The following is a 16342-nucleotide window of genomic DNA, read 5'->3' on the forward strand; positions in this document are numbered from 1 at the left end:
CCATGACAGGAGCTCTCCCCCAGCTCCTTCCCCTCCCTGCACAGACACTCCTCCACCGGGCTGCGCTGCTGTTTGCTCAGCAGATGGCAGAGGGATTTGTTTCTTTCATTTTAGTTTCTAATATATTAACGTTATTTTAATTTCTTGTTGCAAAAAAATAACCCTTGTAGAAAAGACTGATGACTGAACCTTTTATTTCTCCCATCACCTTATGGCATGAGCAGATTGTATTTGCATTCTGCGTTGCGCTGCCCCCAATTTCTGTGTTTGAAGCTTCCTAAATTAAAACACTGCAACAATTTTGAGGGAAAATAAACAATCACCCAGGTCCATGGGCCTAATCCCAAAGTCCTCATTCAGAGCTATAGAGCCCAAATTCATCACACGTGGGAACAAACATGAAGAGAAGCAAACAGTCCTTCTGATCAAACAAGTGTCGCTCCTCATTGCCTGCTCTGCAACTCCGATGGGCGCTGCACTGGAAATGCTACGTACTACATTAAACTCTCTCCCACTCTGCCAAGGCAGTACACGAGGGATGAAAAATGCTCTGTTCCATTAAGAACAGCCTGTGGTTCCCAGCCCTCCTGCAGAATGGTATTTTTGAAACGAGATACTTGGGAACATTCGTGGCTATTTTTACCTAAACCAGAAACAGTTTATTTCAGAAAGCTCTCGCTATTCTTTCTTTACTTGCAAAATATGTTAAATATGAATGGCAAAATGAGTACTCTAACATATTTCCTGCGAAGTAGAAACAAGTGTTAACCTTTCCTGCTCCTTTGTTGCAGCAATGAGACCCGTGCTCCTCGCACAGTGCTGTGGCACCGTCCCAGCTCCCTGCATTGGCTTTACTGAGTCACGGAGGCACACACAACATGAGCGCTGCACGTGGCATGGAGTTGGTGCCAGTGCTGCTCAAAGGGAGTGGGAGAAGGTGGTAAAATCTTTTCTTGCCTTGGGTTTCTATGCCTAAAGAGAACGACAGAGTAAAGCATCACTCTTTAGACTTCCCCGTGAGCCAGCTCTGCCTCAGCAGCCCAGGAGGAGCTCACTCGTGTCGGGTCCGGTGAGATCCCCGAGCTCTGCCAGCCCCGCAGCGTGCCGCAGAAAGGTGCTCCTGAAAATTCAGATCAGCCAGAGGTACTTCAGTCTTTCTGAAGTGCTTTCAAATGGCTCAGCCAAGCCATGCTGGGATTCTTCCTCCCTGCAAATCAAGCGCCAATAAAGAGGGCCTAATTGAGCATCGCTCGTTGCCAGACCCAGAGAACTTCCCTGCATACGAAAGGAGACCTCTTCCCGCAGTGACTGACAGGGAGCGATGCCTACCGAATCCTCGCCTAGCTTTCAGATCATGAGATTTGTTTTTAGATCATGAGAAAAGCCTTTTGCACACCTTCAGGATTGCTCTTTACCTTTTGGCATTACCTAACAGCCTTCCCCAGGGACAAAGAAGAGAGGAACTTCTGGCTACTAAGTCTTTCTATATGTGTTATAGAGCCTGGAAATCCTGCCAGTTTTACTAACAGACAGAAAATGAATTCCTATCAAACAAATGAGTCTTCAAACTCTGCAAAGAAATGGGGAATAGCAACACTAGAAGCCACTAGGATTTCCTAATGATAAATGGGGGGGTGAAGGCAGATCAGGGCTGGCACACGATGACAGCAGGCTTCCTGAAAACAAAACTCTTCCTTTCTGGGTAGAAATGCTCTGCCCAGATGTGCCCAACAGGCAGCTTCAGTTTCAGGTCAGTGAGAGGAAAACTGGTCTTTAGGAGATGCAGTTCAGGTTACTTTGAAAGGACGAGCACTGACTGCGGATCTGAACGGTGATCCCAGCTAAGTGGTTTAATCCTACCAGTTATATCTTCTCTCAGTGTCAGCCGCTCTGGTGTGTGCGCTCATCTCTCAGCACAACCACCCACACAATCTCCAGTGTCCTGAAATAACAGTTAAACATGAACATCAAAGGGAAAATGCCAGCATAAGCCCTGGGAGGAATGCACAAAATCCAGAAATAGAGGCAGACGCACACACATCCACAGGATGAGTAACAGCTGGCGCGGGTACGGAAGGGCCCTGATTATCAGCAGCTCAGGTCTGCTGTAGGCCAGGCAAGCAGCTGGGTTCATTTCAAGGGGCCAAAGAGAAAGTCCCCAAATCTTCATTGCACGGCAATTCTTTACAATCCAATTAGACCTTTACTATGAAGCAGCAACACCCCTAGAAAGGGTGCTGCATCAAACTCTAAAATAACTGATAAATTGTCTTGCTGATGCGGTTGTGAGCTATGTCCTACACCAAGCAGAGGCTGCTCCCAGCTTCAGACTGCCTCAGTAAACCAAAATGAGCCTCGACTGCTGAATAGCACCCAACAGCCAAACTTTTAACTTTAGCAAAATATTGCATTAAGATGGTGTAGAAGTTTGCATTTTGACTTGCAACAGAACATGTTTTTTTCAAACGCACTCCCTTACGGGAGCACGGGTTTGGAGGGCCACGGGGCTCTTCCTTTGAGACTGCAGCAGCACAAAGACTGCTGCTGAGGCCGTATTTCTCAGTGACTAGCACTTATATGGAACATGAAACAAAAGAGGAAAAGAAAAAAAAAAAGAGAGAAAGAAAGAAACCCTCACAGAAGAAAGCTTCCTTAATTTAAAAGGCAACTACCAAAATAAAGAAAAAAAAAAAAAACACAAAAAAAACCAAATGCATTAATTTGAAAGTAATAGAAACTGTATTTTTTTTTCTACATCTGAATATTAACAAAAAAATGCTGCCCTTAAGCTACTCTCTCTTTGAACCTGATAAACTTCTCCCCAAGGCCTTCATTTCAACCCATCAAAGTTAAGCACCGCATTGCTACTGCTCCTGCACAGCGAATGCACAATTCCTGCCTCCAGCCAGGGAGCAAGCCCTGCCTGGCTGCCCCGCAGCAGCAGCACCTCGCCTGCCCACCCCAGGAGCCTGCCCATCACTCTCTGACACGATGCAAGCCAACGTTTAATTGCATCCCTCCTTTTATCACGAAGCTTCAAAGTGGCAGACCATGAAGGAGCGTACGAGAAACTCGTGGCGTGATGCCCAGTGTCCAGAGCATCCTGCCTAAAAGGTGCTTGCTCGAGCAGCGCTCAGCCCAGCCCAGGGCTCATTTCTGTCCTGCCATCCATCCTGGCACAACGCACCCTGTGCCAGGGGTCAGTGCGTACATGGGCAACAGGCAAGGAGGCTCAGCACTCAGCTGGGAGGAATCAAAGCTGATCTTACCTCCTCGAGTGACTTCCCCAACACGTGCAAATCGATATGCAATAAACTCTTCGCAGCTGCATGTGGCTTGGACTGCCAGGTAACCACGGTGCTAATTTAAATTCAATTAATGGCTTCATCAGCGCTGGGAAAGATGCACTCTCAACAAGTTTGCAGGCCAAATGACTTTAAACACTGCGTGATTGATATAGAAGAACAAAAGGTAAATTCTTCCTTCAGCTGCACTTGGCCAGCTAAGAGGTTTTCTAGGAGGGTTATAAGAGCCACCTGAAAGTATCTTTGTGAGAAAGCATACAGGGTGAAAACAGAAACCTACCTAACTGATGACACATCTCTGTATTTACTTAATTAATACGAACACACAGCACCCTCAGCATTTTAATTCCAGAGCTGGTAAATGCAATTTACTCACAGGTAAAAAATGCAAATAAACAAGTGTGGCCAAAACAGAGTCACTCCTCCAAACGGCTGATGCCAAGCAGCCTCACAGTGTGACCCCTGCGTGCTGTCACTTGTGCTCATAGCATCCCAAAACCCTGGACACGCCAAGGAGCAGCCTCACAGCCCCCTCCCAGGCAGCAGCAGCCTGGAGGTGCCAAGGGAGAGCCAGTCCCTGAGGCTGGAGCCCTTCCTGCAGTACAGAAAGTAGAACAGACCCAGGGAGGAAAATGCAGGGTGATGCAGGAGGTGATGGGAAGAGTAAAATAGAGAGAGACGGTCCATGCTACTCCTCTTATCACTTGTCCCTTATGGTTTGTGTCCCCGTTTCCTCCTGGCTTTTCAAGCTCATGGCCTCTGCCCCACGGAGGCTGCAGAAATCCCCCTGTGCAGGCAGCCCCCCAGGGATGGAGCCAACCCCCAAAGCCAGGGCTCGCCATCCCTCTCACTCTCCTGAGAGCTCTGCCCCAGGGGCACAGCGAAAAAGCTTGAGAACAGAGTGCTGTAAAAGGCACTGAACCAGGCAGGGAAAAAAAAATAAAAATCAAAACCTGATTATTTTACAAGCACTGTTATGAGAAGACGACAGTTTTCTGCTCTGCTCAGAGAGGAGATGAGTAAACACTGCACAAAGCAAGCACATCTCTCCCACACAAGCATACGGGGTAAAGGCAGCTGTAGCTAGGTAAAGAATATCAGGCCTGTATTTATTAATGCCGGATAAAACTCAATACTGTCTGTAACACAGGAAAATGAACCTTGAGCTCTTTTATTTTGCTTGACTGGGGAAGTGAAGGTAAAATATTTGAAAGGCACTAAACAGTGAGAGATGATTTCATTCTATTTTTATTTTTCCCCCCCAGGTATAATCCTGCCCAAAAAAAAAGCAAACCAGTTCTTGCTGGAAATAAAAACAAAACCATTAAAACCATGGTTCACTATCTATTCAGAAGACAAGCTACTGAAAAATTCAAGGACAGTTATGTTGATTTATAGCATTTGCAATACTTCTGTTTTTTTAAATAGCTATGCACTTTCTTGTGCTGAATTTGAGCCATCCGTTAACCTCTTAGCTGAGCACTTCATGAGATTGCAAACCTTCACCACATCCACAGCTTGCTGGAACTGAATCTTTTGCCTTAAATCTAGCTGAATCTCATTGTTAAGTTTCATCAAATTCTGACCTGAAACCATAAAGGATATTTTTTCACTGCGGGTAAATAATTTTGCTAGACTTCCAAAACGATTAACATTACATACATATATACAGCCACAGAAATACCTTCCAAATGTTGAACCAAGATCCCAAATTTTCACGTTATGCTTGTTCTGCCTGCTCTCCACCCACTGTCATACTCCTCAAGAGCCCTAATGAGCCAGTTTTAATCTCGATAGGTATTAAAGATTGATGGAAGCAAATTCAAAGTCTGAAATGTGGGTATTGCTTTGACTTGGAGAAAAGATGAGAAAGGAAAAAAAAAAGGGGGGGGGGGGGAGGGGAGGAAAGACCATCATTCTGCACTCCAAGACCGTCTTTATTAGTTGAGTCCTAGGACTTAAATAGCTGTCTGTAGATGCATTATCTAAAAGCTTTCTGTATTTAATTCAGCAAATACTGCACAAATCTACTCCAAAAGGATGAGGCTTTTCCCTCCCTCATGGCACAGATACTTTCTTATCACTGCCAGAAAGAGCTACGTTTGCTCCAGGGACAGAATTTAGGAACTCCTGACTTTGAAGCTGCCTGCTAGGGAGAACTTTAATTGATGTCTGGACCAGTAGTACTATCATCTCTAATCAGAGGGTCATCCAGATATCTCCCAAATATATGTGTGTGGCGTAATAAAGGCAGCTACCCCAGGCAGTCACAAAGTATAATTAGATTTTGGTATAGTGGTGATAACAAGAAGAGAAAATGCTCTGAAGTTTATTAAATTTGCTGAAAAATGAAGAAGTAAAGTGGCAGCAGAATACTGAAAGGTCACTTTGTGATTAAAAAAGATTTGCGTAGAAGTTCATTTACATCTACAAAGAAATAGGGTTGCAGTTCATCACTTGGGGACCTCCACTGATGATGTGTGATCCGTGGGAATGCAGGGGGTGTTTCCATTGCTTGCTCCTTGCTGGTTTGAATGGTCAAAAATGCTTCTGGGACCGTGAATGAAGAATGGAACAAATGAACAACTTTCTTTTAGACCATCACTGCCTAGAGAGAAGAAAACCGGTACGATAATTTGCTATTCTGAAGGCAAGAAGCTCAGCTGAACTGTGAGAACAAAACACTTGTTTCTTGAAATCTCAGCCTTTCGTCTCATTTTCCACTGTGCTTCCACTTTCCCTGTAGCACTTGAAATTTTGGGGGATTGTTATACCTGCCTCATCATCTCCCGTTTTCACCATTATCCTGATGGCATCATTGCTTCAAAACAGCCAGCTTTTGCTGCCCAAACTCTTCCTGTAGCTCACAGTTTCTCCTCTTTGTGTTATCGTGCCCTTCCTGAGATTAGCAGGGCACCCTGTCTGTCTTTCAGTGCCAACTGATGGAGGAATCTCCCCCATGTGCAAAGCTTACACTTCTGTTCAGCTGAATGAAGAAGAATGAGGGTTTCTGAGGAACAAAGCAGCAGTAGGTAAAACTGCACCAAACGCATTTTGATGAAAGATGTTCTGCAGATTTTTTTTCTGTTGTGTTGTTGTTTTAACGAATGTCAGATGCATGCAGAGCCACAGATGTTCATCATTTCTGCATCATTGTAAAATGAACATAATAATAATAACACATCCCATCCAAATTTTAATTAGAAAAAACATCTTTTGTATTTTGTTTAAGCTATTTTTTCTCACATTCCAACACTAATATTTGCTCTCTGCTTACATTACACCTTTCTGCAGAAATGTTACACGTGATACTCTAGAAAAAGACTATTCAAAGCAAGAAGGATGACTGCAAACTCTCAGAAACACAAGCACTGCTGCTTGCAGTACTGCAATACAACACAGTGTGCGTATTCCTCTGAGCATATGCTGAGTTTCTGGATTGGGCTGATGTTTTGATAATATGCGAGCATGAGGACACACCATTAAACCTTTTTTTTAGGGGAGAAGAGTTCAAAGTAACAATAACCTAAATATAATATTCACCTGCACTTGTTGTTCCAAAAGCAAGTAAATTCTGCTTTTTTACCCTGACTACCTTGGAAAGCCTTTCAATCTAGTTGACACTTGGTTGAAGTTGGGTGTGGAGCTTGTTTCAAACACAAGTTTCTACAAAGCGATTACTATTTAAGTTTGCACTTCCTCTGGCTCACTGTCTACTGCAATTATGCAAATAAGATGCAACTTTATCCTTTCAGCATAATTACATCACACACAATTGGGCTATATTAAGACTGACTTAAGAGGAATGAATTCAGTTCATGTAATGATTTCCTAAATCACCCCATGGGAGTATGGCAAAGAAAATTTTGTCCCACGAGTGACATCAAGCATCAAGACAAATAACTGCATGTCTGGAGCCTGACGCTACAAGAAAGTGTGTGTCAAACTGCAGAGCTGGGTGCTTCTGGGGTATACCCACTGCTACGGAAAGCAGAAATTTCAGATGGCACATGTGCAGGTAGGTGTAAATACACCAACATACCTGCACTCCACATCTGTGATTTGCATCAAAGAGTCATGGCTGGAGAAGTGCTACTCAAAAAATGTCTTTTTCTGCAAAACAATTATGTCAGTTTATAACTTCTGTGGCCAATAACTTTACAGTTGTCAAAAATCTGATAATCCAAAGTGCACCATATACACTTTAACATGCTGGCACATTAATTTTTAATGCAACTTAGCTTTTCCTGCCCTATTAGCTTTGCATTTTTCTATGAGGCATCAGAAGAGGCTAGCAGCATCACCTTGTTTTGGTGTTCTCTAGGAAGGAAAGCTGCAGCGCTTCCCTTTGTTTTTTCGGCATCTGTTTCTAACATATTACAAATCCTATTTAACACAAAAGGAAGAAGCAAAAGGATAACTCTCTTGAGGAGCAAAATAAAGACAACCCCTTTATTCATCCTTACTATAGAAGCTCTGACAGCCCCAGTGGGAACGAGGCTGGCACTTGAGTGGTGCCTTTCCCTGGAGCCAGTGAGCCGCAGGGGCTGGCGGCAGCCCTGCTGCACACCACTATGGAAAAAGGAGCCTGCCAGGCTGGGGTACTGCTCAAGATATCTTCCTTTAGGGCAAATTGAGTTCCATTCTACTAATTTAGTTTGTTTCCATCAATTTATAGGGGAAATCAAAGCTTCTTATTTCATTTATTTTATGTATTCATTCAAAGAAATCCATTACTAAATTTTAGGAAGCAGATGTTCATTGCTGGATGATAAAAGAACAGCATTAAAATGTCTGTTTCCAGTTCTCTTGGATTCATAGCCAAATGAAATTACTACAACAACAGAAAGAAAAGCAAAACAACATACAGCAGTGTAAATGCAAGAAAAACAGACAATCCATGTGGATAACAGCCTCACTAAGCAAAGTGCTAATACCTACGGATTACTTACTTCCCATAAGTAACAGATTCCAATGGATGCTTCTTACTGGATGAAACAGAAATGGAATTGGTTCGAAAGGAGAGACGTTGAGTTCTGCAAAACTGCTTCACACAGAGAGCAACACTTAATGGGATAGGTTTGAGGATTATCAAGGAGGACAGTATGAGAATTACGGCACAGGAGGGTGGGACTTCGCTCTGCGCTCTTAACCAGCCTTTTACTCTTCCTCCTTACAGGACTAAGCAGATGGCAAATACAGATGGCAATTAGGGATGGATGAACAGGATTGAAAAAGGTAAGTACAAGCCTGAACCTTTATGAGTGGTCACAGAGCATTCAGGAAACATTTGCTATTGACATTGGAACTGCTATTCTAGGACACTTCGCTCTGCCTGTCCTTTAATGCCAAGCACAGTACCTATTTTTGGCTGAGTGTTTCTCCCTTTCTGGCAAGTAACGTGCAACTTATGGACCTCAAAATATGTAACTGCTCGTACGGTATGAGCTCTTGAAGAATGAATGTGATTGTATATATAGGCAAAATATAATGTAAGCCTCACACACTCTAGTAATCATGCAGTCTGTGCGACTACAAGTGCAGAATGCAACAAGCCAACTTTTAGGCAATAGCCTAATGTAATCCGTGAATAAGCTATCTGCAGGCTGGATGAACATGTATTTTGCAGATGCATTAACTGTGCTGATATTTGTAGCTGTTATCTAACTGACTTTCTGTATGTGAACCCTGCCACTTTGCTATTGCCACTTGTTTCCACAAGCCAACCCCATTATGTCCAATAAGCTTAATGTATAACGTAGGACCAAAATATTAAAAAAAAAAAAAAAAAAGCTTGGAAAGTTTTTATTTCTGTGTACTGTTCGCAGACTTTTAGTTTCTCTGTCAGAAACCCTCAGGGGGATGAATACAAACAATATGAAAAGATTATTAAAATATCCTGTTTTTCAGAAACAGAACACTTCATTGTCTATCAACTTTACGTATTTATGGAGAAGTAACGTGAAAATGCCTCCAGGGTATAAAAATTTAATATTATAGATCCGAGAAGAATAACTAATGAAGTGGTAGAGTAGATACAGCAAAAATGAATGGAAATATTTGGTTTCTCTATGAGCGAAGACACTAGAGCCCATTTTAATGCATGCAACACATTCAAGGACTCTTTGGAGACCCTGCCTGGCACAACAGAGGAGTTAGTTCTCTTCGCTCAATGTCCCTACTATAAAGAACTTTTCATGTTAAAGAGAACATGGACTCTAATCAGCATGTTTGGTTAGCCCAGAGGAAGACATGTGAATAGCTGAGCATCTCTACAAAGGGGATAGCATATTAAAGGAGAATCAGACAATAGACTGAATTTTTAATTCTTCAAGTAGAAATCTTACCCAGTGCTTCAGAGGTGATATGGAATTGCAATAGATTTTCTCTTCCTACATACATACATTATATGTTAAGACCATTTTGGTTTACATCTTTTTTTGGTGATATAGGTAACTGCTGGTAGCTTTTTGGTTGTGCATATAGTTTTTGGATGAAGAACACAAACATTCAGGAAAATTTCAGGGGATAAAGACTGGCTCAATGTGTTTTATATTCTTTCGATACTACCATGCCTATACACATTTATCCACACAAAAAAATATGGGCAATCAATTTGTACCACAAGATTTACAGGAAACAAAAAAGAAGGGTGAGAAGCTGTGAGAGAAAGTCAGTCAGAAGCGAGTGCTCACCCTCAATGGTCGCTCGCTTGGGCAGGATGGTGATGGCTCCCTCAGCAACGTCCTCCTGCTGCAGCAAGGGGCTCACTTTGGAGCCCCACGTGTCCGAGCCCACCCACAAGAAGTGTCCGACTTGATCTGCCCTCTTGGCGGCTGCAAGGATCTGCCTGTGGAAAAGAACATTTTGTTCACAAGTTAATTTAATTTAAACACGTAAAAATGTGTGTGGCAATTGCAGAATGAACAGAAATAACATTCCTGTAACCAACAGAGCTCAGAAAATTCACAACACATCGTGTCACAATCCATGCAGCGCTGATTAAACCTTTCTTTTTATTCACCCTATACCTTAAGAATGAAATCACAATTTTACTACAACTTAAAAGTTTTGCCATTGACTTCACTGAAATTTTATCACAATTTGTCTCTTCGTATAACTGAGCCTATCAGTCCCTGACATTGCCATCAAAATTTCAAGCTAATTTAAAATTCTCAAGTGAGAAATAAGAGTCATGCTTTTAAGATATTCTTTATATTATTTTAACGGCAAGTGGTATCTGAATTGTGTGGTTTAACCTTAAGCATCCAAGCCATTTTGTAACTAGTAACCATCATTTGCCAGAAAACACACACTGAATTAATAATACATAGTGGTATGAGCTTGGAGAGAAGGGCATCTTCTGTTTGAAAGGTAGGGTCAAGTCTGCCATCAAATGCATGCATAATCCTACAACAAGAAAAGCTTTCAGACCTTCATTCTTTTCAGACCATCACTCCCTTTGCCCCACTGCAGCAATGTGTGGTCTGGGGTGCCACACAAGCCAGAGCAGCAGTGGTCACAACTCCAGCATGGCCCTAAAAAGTGTCCACACCACGTCCCCACACAGCTCTTACCAACAAACATCCCCCCTTCATTATTTGAATTCTTGTTTTCTCTTTTCTGCACATCTATGAAATGAATTAGGTCCCTCGGTCATCCTTACTTTATGTCCTCATCGTTGGCAAAAATAACGATGGCCCTGGCATTGGGAGTTTCGAGGAGCTGCTTGATAATTTTATCAAAGTCGATGGTCTTGTCCTTGCGATCCTGGGGGATTTTCAGGGACTGAGCAATGCAGAGCCCACCTGTTGAAGAAAGAAGAGAAGGGCTGAGTCAATGGAGAACACAGGAAAGACAGCGGAGACACACATGGACTGGAAGGGGAGCCTGGAAGGAAGAAGAACTCTCTGACTGCTGCCTTTATGTAGAATTTAATCTTCACATTAGGTATCCTGTGGTATTCCTACAATTTGGAGTCATTTGGGTGGGACACAGACCTGTTCCTTGGGATATACACAGTATGCACACCTGAGCAGGGTGATGGATTGAACAGGGCTGTGAAAATAACAACACAGAGTAATAAAGCAATAAATGAGACAGCAAAAGGAGAACACAACAAAATCCCAACAAACATGAACAAACTTAAAACAATTTAAAAAACAACAACAGGCTCAAAGGCAAGTGGTGCTTACAAGGTATAAGACAAAAATTTTATCTTGGTGCAGAGCAGCGACTGATTTTGCAAGTTAAAGGATATTAAGTGAAAATGCTTCCGCTGAAACAGCTTATTTGAAATAGGAACAACAATTTAGTTGAATGTTGGCAAAAGGAAAGATTGGTCGTGAAAATCCTTTCTCTTTGAAATGTCCATCATCAAATGGGATGGAGCTGCCCAAGCAATTGAGATCTCAAGATAAACTACACATCTGTGAACTGGATTTCTCATAAATGCACAGATAGTATTGAAAAAAACAGTAACACCACAATGATACTGATAACCACAGCCATATCAAGGAAATAGCTTTAACACATTTCACAAATTAGTTATTTAGCATGGTTGGAGAAAAATTAAAATTAACATATATAAAAAAAAATCATAACTCCAGTGACATTCTCCTTGTCATGGTAAGCAGATGAAATCACACTTCTGCCTTTATTCCTTTGTTTCTCAGCAATAAACTCTTTCATCTTTACTGGCATCCTAGATAACAACTTCCTCACTATACTGCACAGCGTGTTAATTAATAAAGCATTTGAGGAACATAGTAAGAATCATAAGTGGGGATGAATTAATTAAAAGACAACAGGACAAAGAAGATATTTACTGATACAATTTAAAATCCAGATTTAAAAGAACAGCCAAATGAAGAAATAGAGAAGGTGTTCTATAGGGCAGGATTTCTGGAGGAGAAAGCTCTTCCACCATCAGCACATTCTGTCTGCATACACTCCGGCAGAAAATACCATAATTCTCCTATAACATGGCAAAGCTGACATATAAAAACACCTAGAGGAAAAGCACTGAGCATTTGCAAATATATGGTGTTAGAGTTGCAAAATATGACTCTGCTATATCACATCTCATCTGCAATCTCCGAGTGCTTTATAAAGAAGGTCAGGCTCATTTTTCTTATTTCAGAAGTGGAGAAGTTGAGACGCAGAGGTTGACTGCAGTCAAGCCAGGTCTCTCGGTACTATGTGATCCAAAAACTCTGGGGGAAGAAAGATTGCTTTCAGTGGGAAGAAAATAAATTGTACAAAAGAAAAGGTTGAGAAAGATAAAACAGAAAATAACCCTTAAGTTTGTCACTGCCTCACACAAGGTTTGTTTCCGTTCTACAGTTATTACAACTTAAATTTATCATAACCTGATTTTTTCCTGGAGAAGAAAATAATACTGATATCTAAACAGAAACTTCATTTGAAAATGAGGGGAGAAACTCTAATTGCTACTAAGTTCCAAAAGCCTAAACGCTTTTGAAATGTTCTTTCCTGTTATTTTCCTTAGTCAAAATTAGATGAAATCAACCCAGCTTCAGGAGCAGTTATCCAGCTTTTTCCCCAAATTGCCCCATTTGGCACGGATTATGCTTTGGTTAAAGGCTGACCCCTGGCAGCTCTGGCTTTGAGCCCAAGCCTCCCGCTCCAGCAGTGGGGCCACAGCAGTGCCCGGGCGCAGGCACCCTCAGGAAGCAGGAGTGTCTGTGAGCAGGGACCGGGCTCTGTCCCTTTCCTTCTCCCAGTGAGAAGCCTCTCCCCTCTGGCATCACTCCTAAGGAGAATTTAAAATTATCAGCTGCTGAGGGGAAGGACCCTCCCAGGCTTTCCATCACATCAAGCCAAGGTACTTCCAATCTCCCACAAGAGGCTCCCAGTTCTCTTCTTAAATAAGGACTTAGAAACTTTGGAGAACTCATTGCAGATTTGTCAGATGGAAATTAATGCATTCCTGCCACGACGTCCTTTCCAGAGGGTCCTGCTTTGACACAGCAGAGCAGGAGAGGATTTATTTTGTAGTGATAACACCAAAGGGCTTTGGCATGCTAGATGCAGCTGTTATTTAGGCACCTCTAAAGGTACCGTGGAGATCCTTGGCAATCCCTCGTAGCTCTCCACTGCTTTCATTCAGAAAAAGTGAGCTCTTACAAGGGGATCAGAGGCACAGCTCCAAAGAACAGACACCCACAGAAAGGCACATGGAGCAACATTCCCCAACTTCGGATTGTGAAGTGCAGTGCCAGTAAGTAAGAGTTTTTAAAAACAGGAGAAAGGAATGCTTACAGTTTCTTTTCCACAGCCACGACGCTGCACACACACGAGGCGTGTGGGTACTGGGAGGGGAGAGCCGCCAGCAGCGATGGGGGCTGCGACCAGGAGCCCACAGCAGCAGTAAATCGCTGCTAAGAGCCTGCCTTCATTGCAGAACCGTTGTATCCAAGGGGCAAAGAAAAAAAGGAAACCGAATCTAGAACATGTGATTATAAACACTGTGGTTATAAAACTACTATTAAAAAAAAAAAAAAAAAAAAAAAGAAAGGAAAGAAACAATATCAAATATTAAGTAATTGCCACCTACATGATTTAGGTGCATGAAAAAAGGACTGAAATAGTTGGCAGGCCTGCTAGCTCAGCAACCCATCCTGACAATAATTACATCTCTTGTGTGGGTCATGCAAGCTCTATTGCCTGGATGGAGAAGCCAAAAATCTCATTATAGCTGATAATGATTACAGCTGAACTGAGCATCTTTGGACAGAGACAGCTGCAGCCAGGCTCAATAGTGAGGAAAAAAGCCCTCCAGTGCAACATCCAACTTGAAAGCGTGGAATTTCCATGTGGTTTCCAAGTACAGGGGATCCAGGATGGAGAAAGGATGCTGGAATTTCGGAAGGATGATTTCAGGTCTTTTTTGCATCACAGAGGTTTTTTCACTGCCTTGGGCAAGTCAGCTCTTATTTCCTTTGCCGTCCACTGGTGCAGGCAGGTAACAGAGATTCCTTTTTAGCATGCCAGCGTGGTGAGCAGCACAAAGCACAGCACGGGAAAATGAAAAAGGCAGAGAGTAGGATGCAAGAGGATCAAGACCCAAACGATACAAATCAGACATGTTGATGGATATTTTGATTTTCAATTGCTAGTGCCTCTTCCAGGAAAGTGGCATTATTACAAATTGACTAATACGTGCTCCCAGTCACTGCACGGGTCAAGATGCATTACTGTCTTTCCTTGCTTTTCTTTGCCCAGGCCTAACTGGGCAGCGCTGGCACCCGAGCACAAGCTCATGCTGCAGGAACGGGTGAGCCGCCAGCCACCAGCTCTGCTCTGCTCACATCCCATCTGTTTTCAGCTGGGTTTATGAGCTCGTTTGAGAGAGCTTTGACCTCTGCCGAGGATCTCATGGCAAGCAGAGGCATGTGCCATTTTTCTTTCCTTTGCAGTAATAGCTGCCCAAGGAATTTAGGGTATATTGTCCAAATGACACATACAGAGGAAGTTTAACTTTCACATACTTGTCTTGCATTCTTATTACAACAGGAAACACATGTGCACAATCATTTAAGTTGTCAAGTTAATTCACAGTGCTCCTGAAGTAAAAACCTCCAAGGGAATTACGCGGTAAAAATCTGAAAGTTGCAAATGAAGGATTTTGTCATAGGATTTCTGCAGTAAAATATTACCCCTGATAGACCAGAGAGCCACGAATACTCCAACCAGCTACAAACTGCTCTGGCAATTGCCAGTACCCTGCAGCATCCAGGAGCCACACCAACACCGAACCCCCGGCCAGCACAAGGAGCTCCATGGCTGTGCGGTGCTGCAGGGAATCTATCCAGCAAGTGATGAGAGCAGGTAACCAGCACTCTGATACCAGAGGCAAGGCCACCATGAAGACAAAGGGCACTGGGAATGCATAAAAGGGATTTGAACTATAGATTCTATGAGAGCACACATTCAGCAGTTGAGCAAGCCCAGCACACAGAGGTGTGGGGCAGGCAGCTGGTGCCTGCTCGCCCATCATGCTGGGAAGGAGAAAGGCAGCGCTCTCCAGCTCCATCCTGGTCCCCCTGGCTATGTGCACAAGCAAGCAGCTGGATCACTAAGACTTTGATTCTTTCCAGTACTAGTGACATTGCCAAAATGGAAAACTTCATGGAAAGCTTTAAGTGGCATAATTTATTCTTTTGATGCTTGGAGAAGAGCTCCAGCTAACAATTTTTTTTAATTATTTTTTTTCCCCCTCTCCTGAGATGTTAAAAGCCACTAGCCAAAAGACAAAGTTAGGAAACCCAGGACTGAACCTGGCTGATTGCATCCACAAAAGCCTGCCATGCTGGTGGCTAACAAGCGGACTCAAACGCACGGAATCGCTCCACTCCTCCCCGAAACATGCAGCTGCGCTCCTCAGAGGCAGTGTGTGCCAAGGAAGGCAAGGCGAGGGGCCGGTGCCTGCTGTGCGCTCCATGGCTTCAACAGCCAGACACAACATCGTGCAAAATGAGCTTCAGAAAAGTGTTTCTGGTTTTCTGTACATTTGGGAAATTTGTATAAATGGATAGTCAATTCCTCCATTATCTAAAAGAGTGTAGTCTTTGCTAGGAGTGAATTCTTGGTTTGGGTATTTGGATAGAGTATGGACAATCGCTTGAAGGGGTGAGCAGTGATTATTCTGTCAGTGCCCTTTCCATTTTAGTTATTTATTTATCAGAATGCCTGCAATGGTCTTGGGAAAAGCAGCATAACCTAATCAGAGGAGAAAAATTCTCTTTACTCCAGAAATTTTTGAGTTACTGACATTGGTGGATTTGGAGGGTCCTATAACCAAATTCTTAGATTCCCTCTGTAATGCTGGGAATCAGAATGCTTCTTTTGGGAAAATGGGAGTGGTAGAGCAAGAGGGAGAAACGTTTAACTCCTTGAGAGATGGAGTTTTAGGAATTCACAGCAATAAGCAAAACATGGTCACAGCAACAACTGAGGCAGTCAGTTCTCTACCACTCCTGAAACAATGTCTTTTCTCTCCTAGGCTATGTATG

At 42.9% G+C, this 16342-nt stretch overlaps 1 protein-coding gene across 7 annotated transcripts in view; it reads right to left on the reverse strand.

Moving 5' to 3' along the window:
* The window catches only part of GRM7 (glutamate metabotropic receptor 7), a 259416-nt gene that overhangs the window by 109086 nt on the left and 133988 nt on the right, over window positions 1–16342 (reverse strand). For all 7 annotated transcript variants that reach the window (XM_068694316.1, XM_068694313.1, XM_068694312.1 and 4 more), the window contains exons 3-4: window positions 10972–11113; window positions 10001–10155 (exon numbers count right to left, since the gene is read on the reverse strand). In XM_068694316.1, coding sequence (XP_068550417.1) covers window positions 10001–10155; window positions 10972–11113 — 297 coding nt within the window. The remainder of the gene's footprint in view (window positions 1–10000; window positions 10156–10971; window positions 11114–16342) is intronic.

Source organism: Anas acuta, chromosome 11, assembly GCF_963932015.1.
Source record: "Anas acuta chromosome 11, bAnaAcu1.1, whole genome shotgun sequence".
NCBI classification, from domain to species: Eukaryota; Metazoa; Chordata; class Aves; order Anseriformes; family Anatidae; genus Anas; species Anas acuta.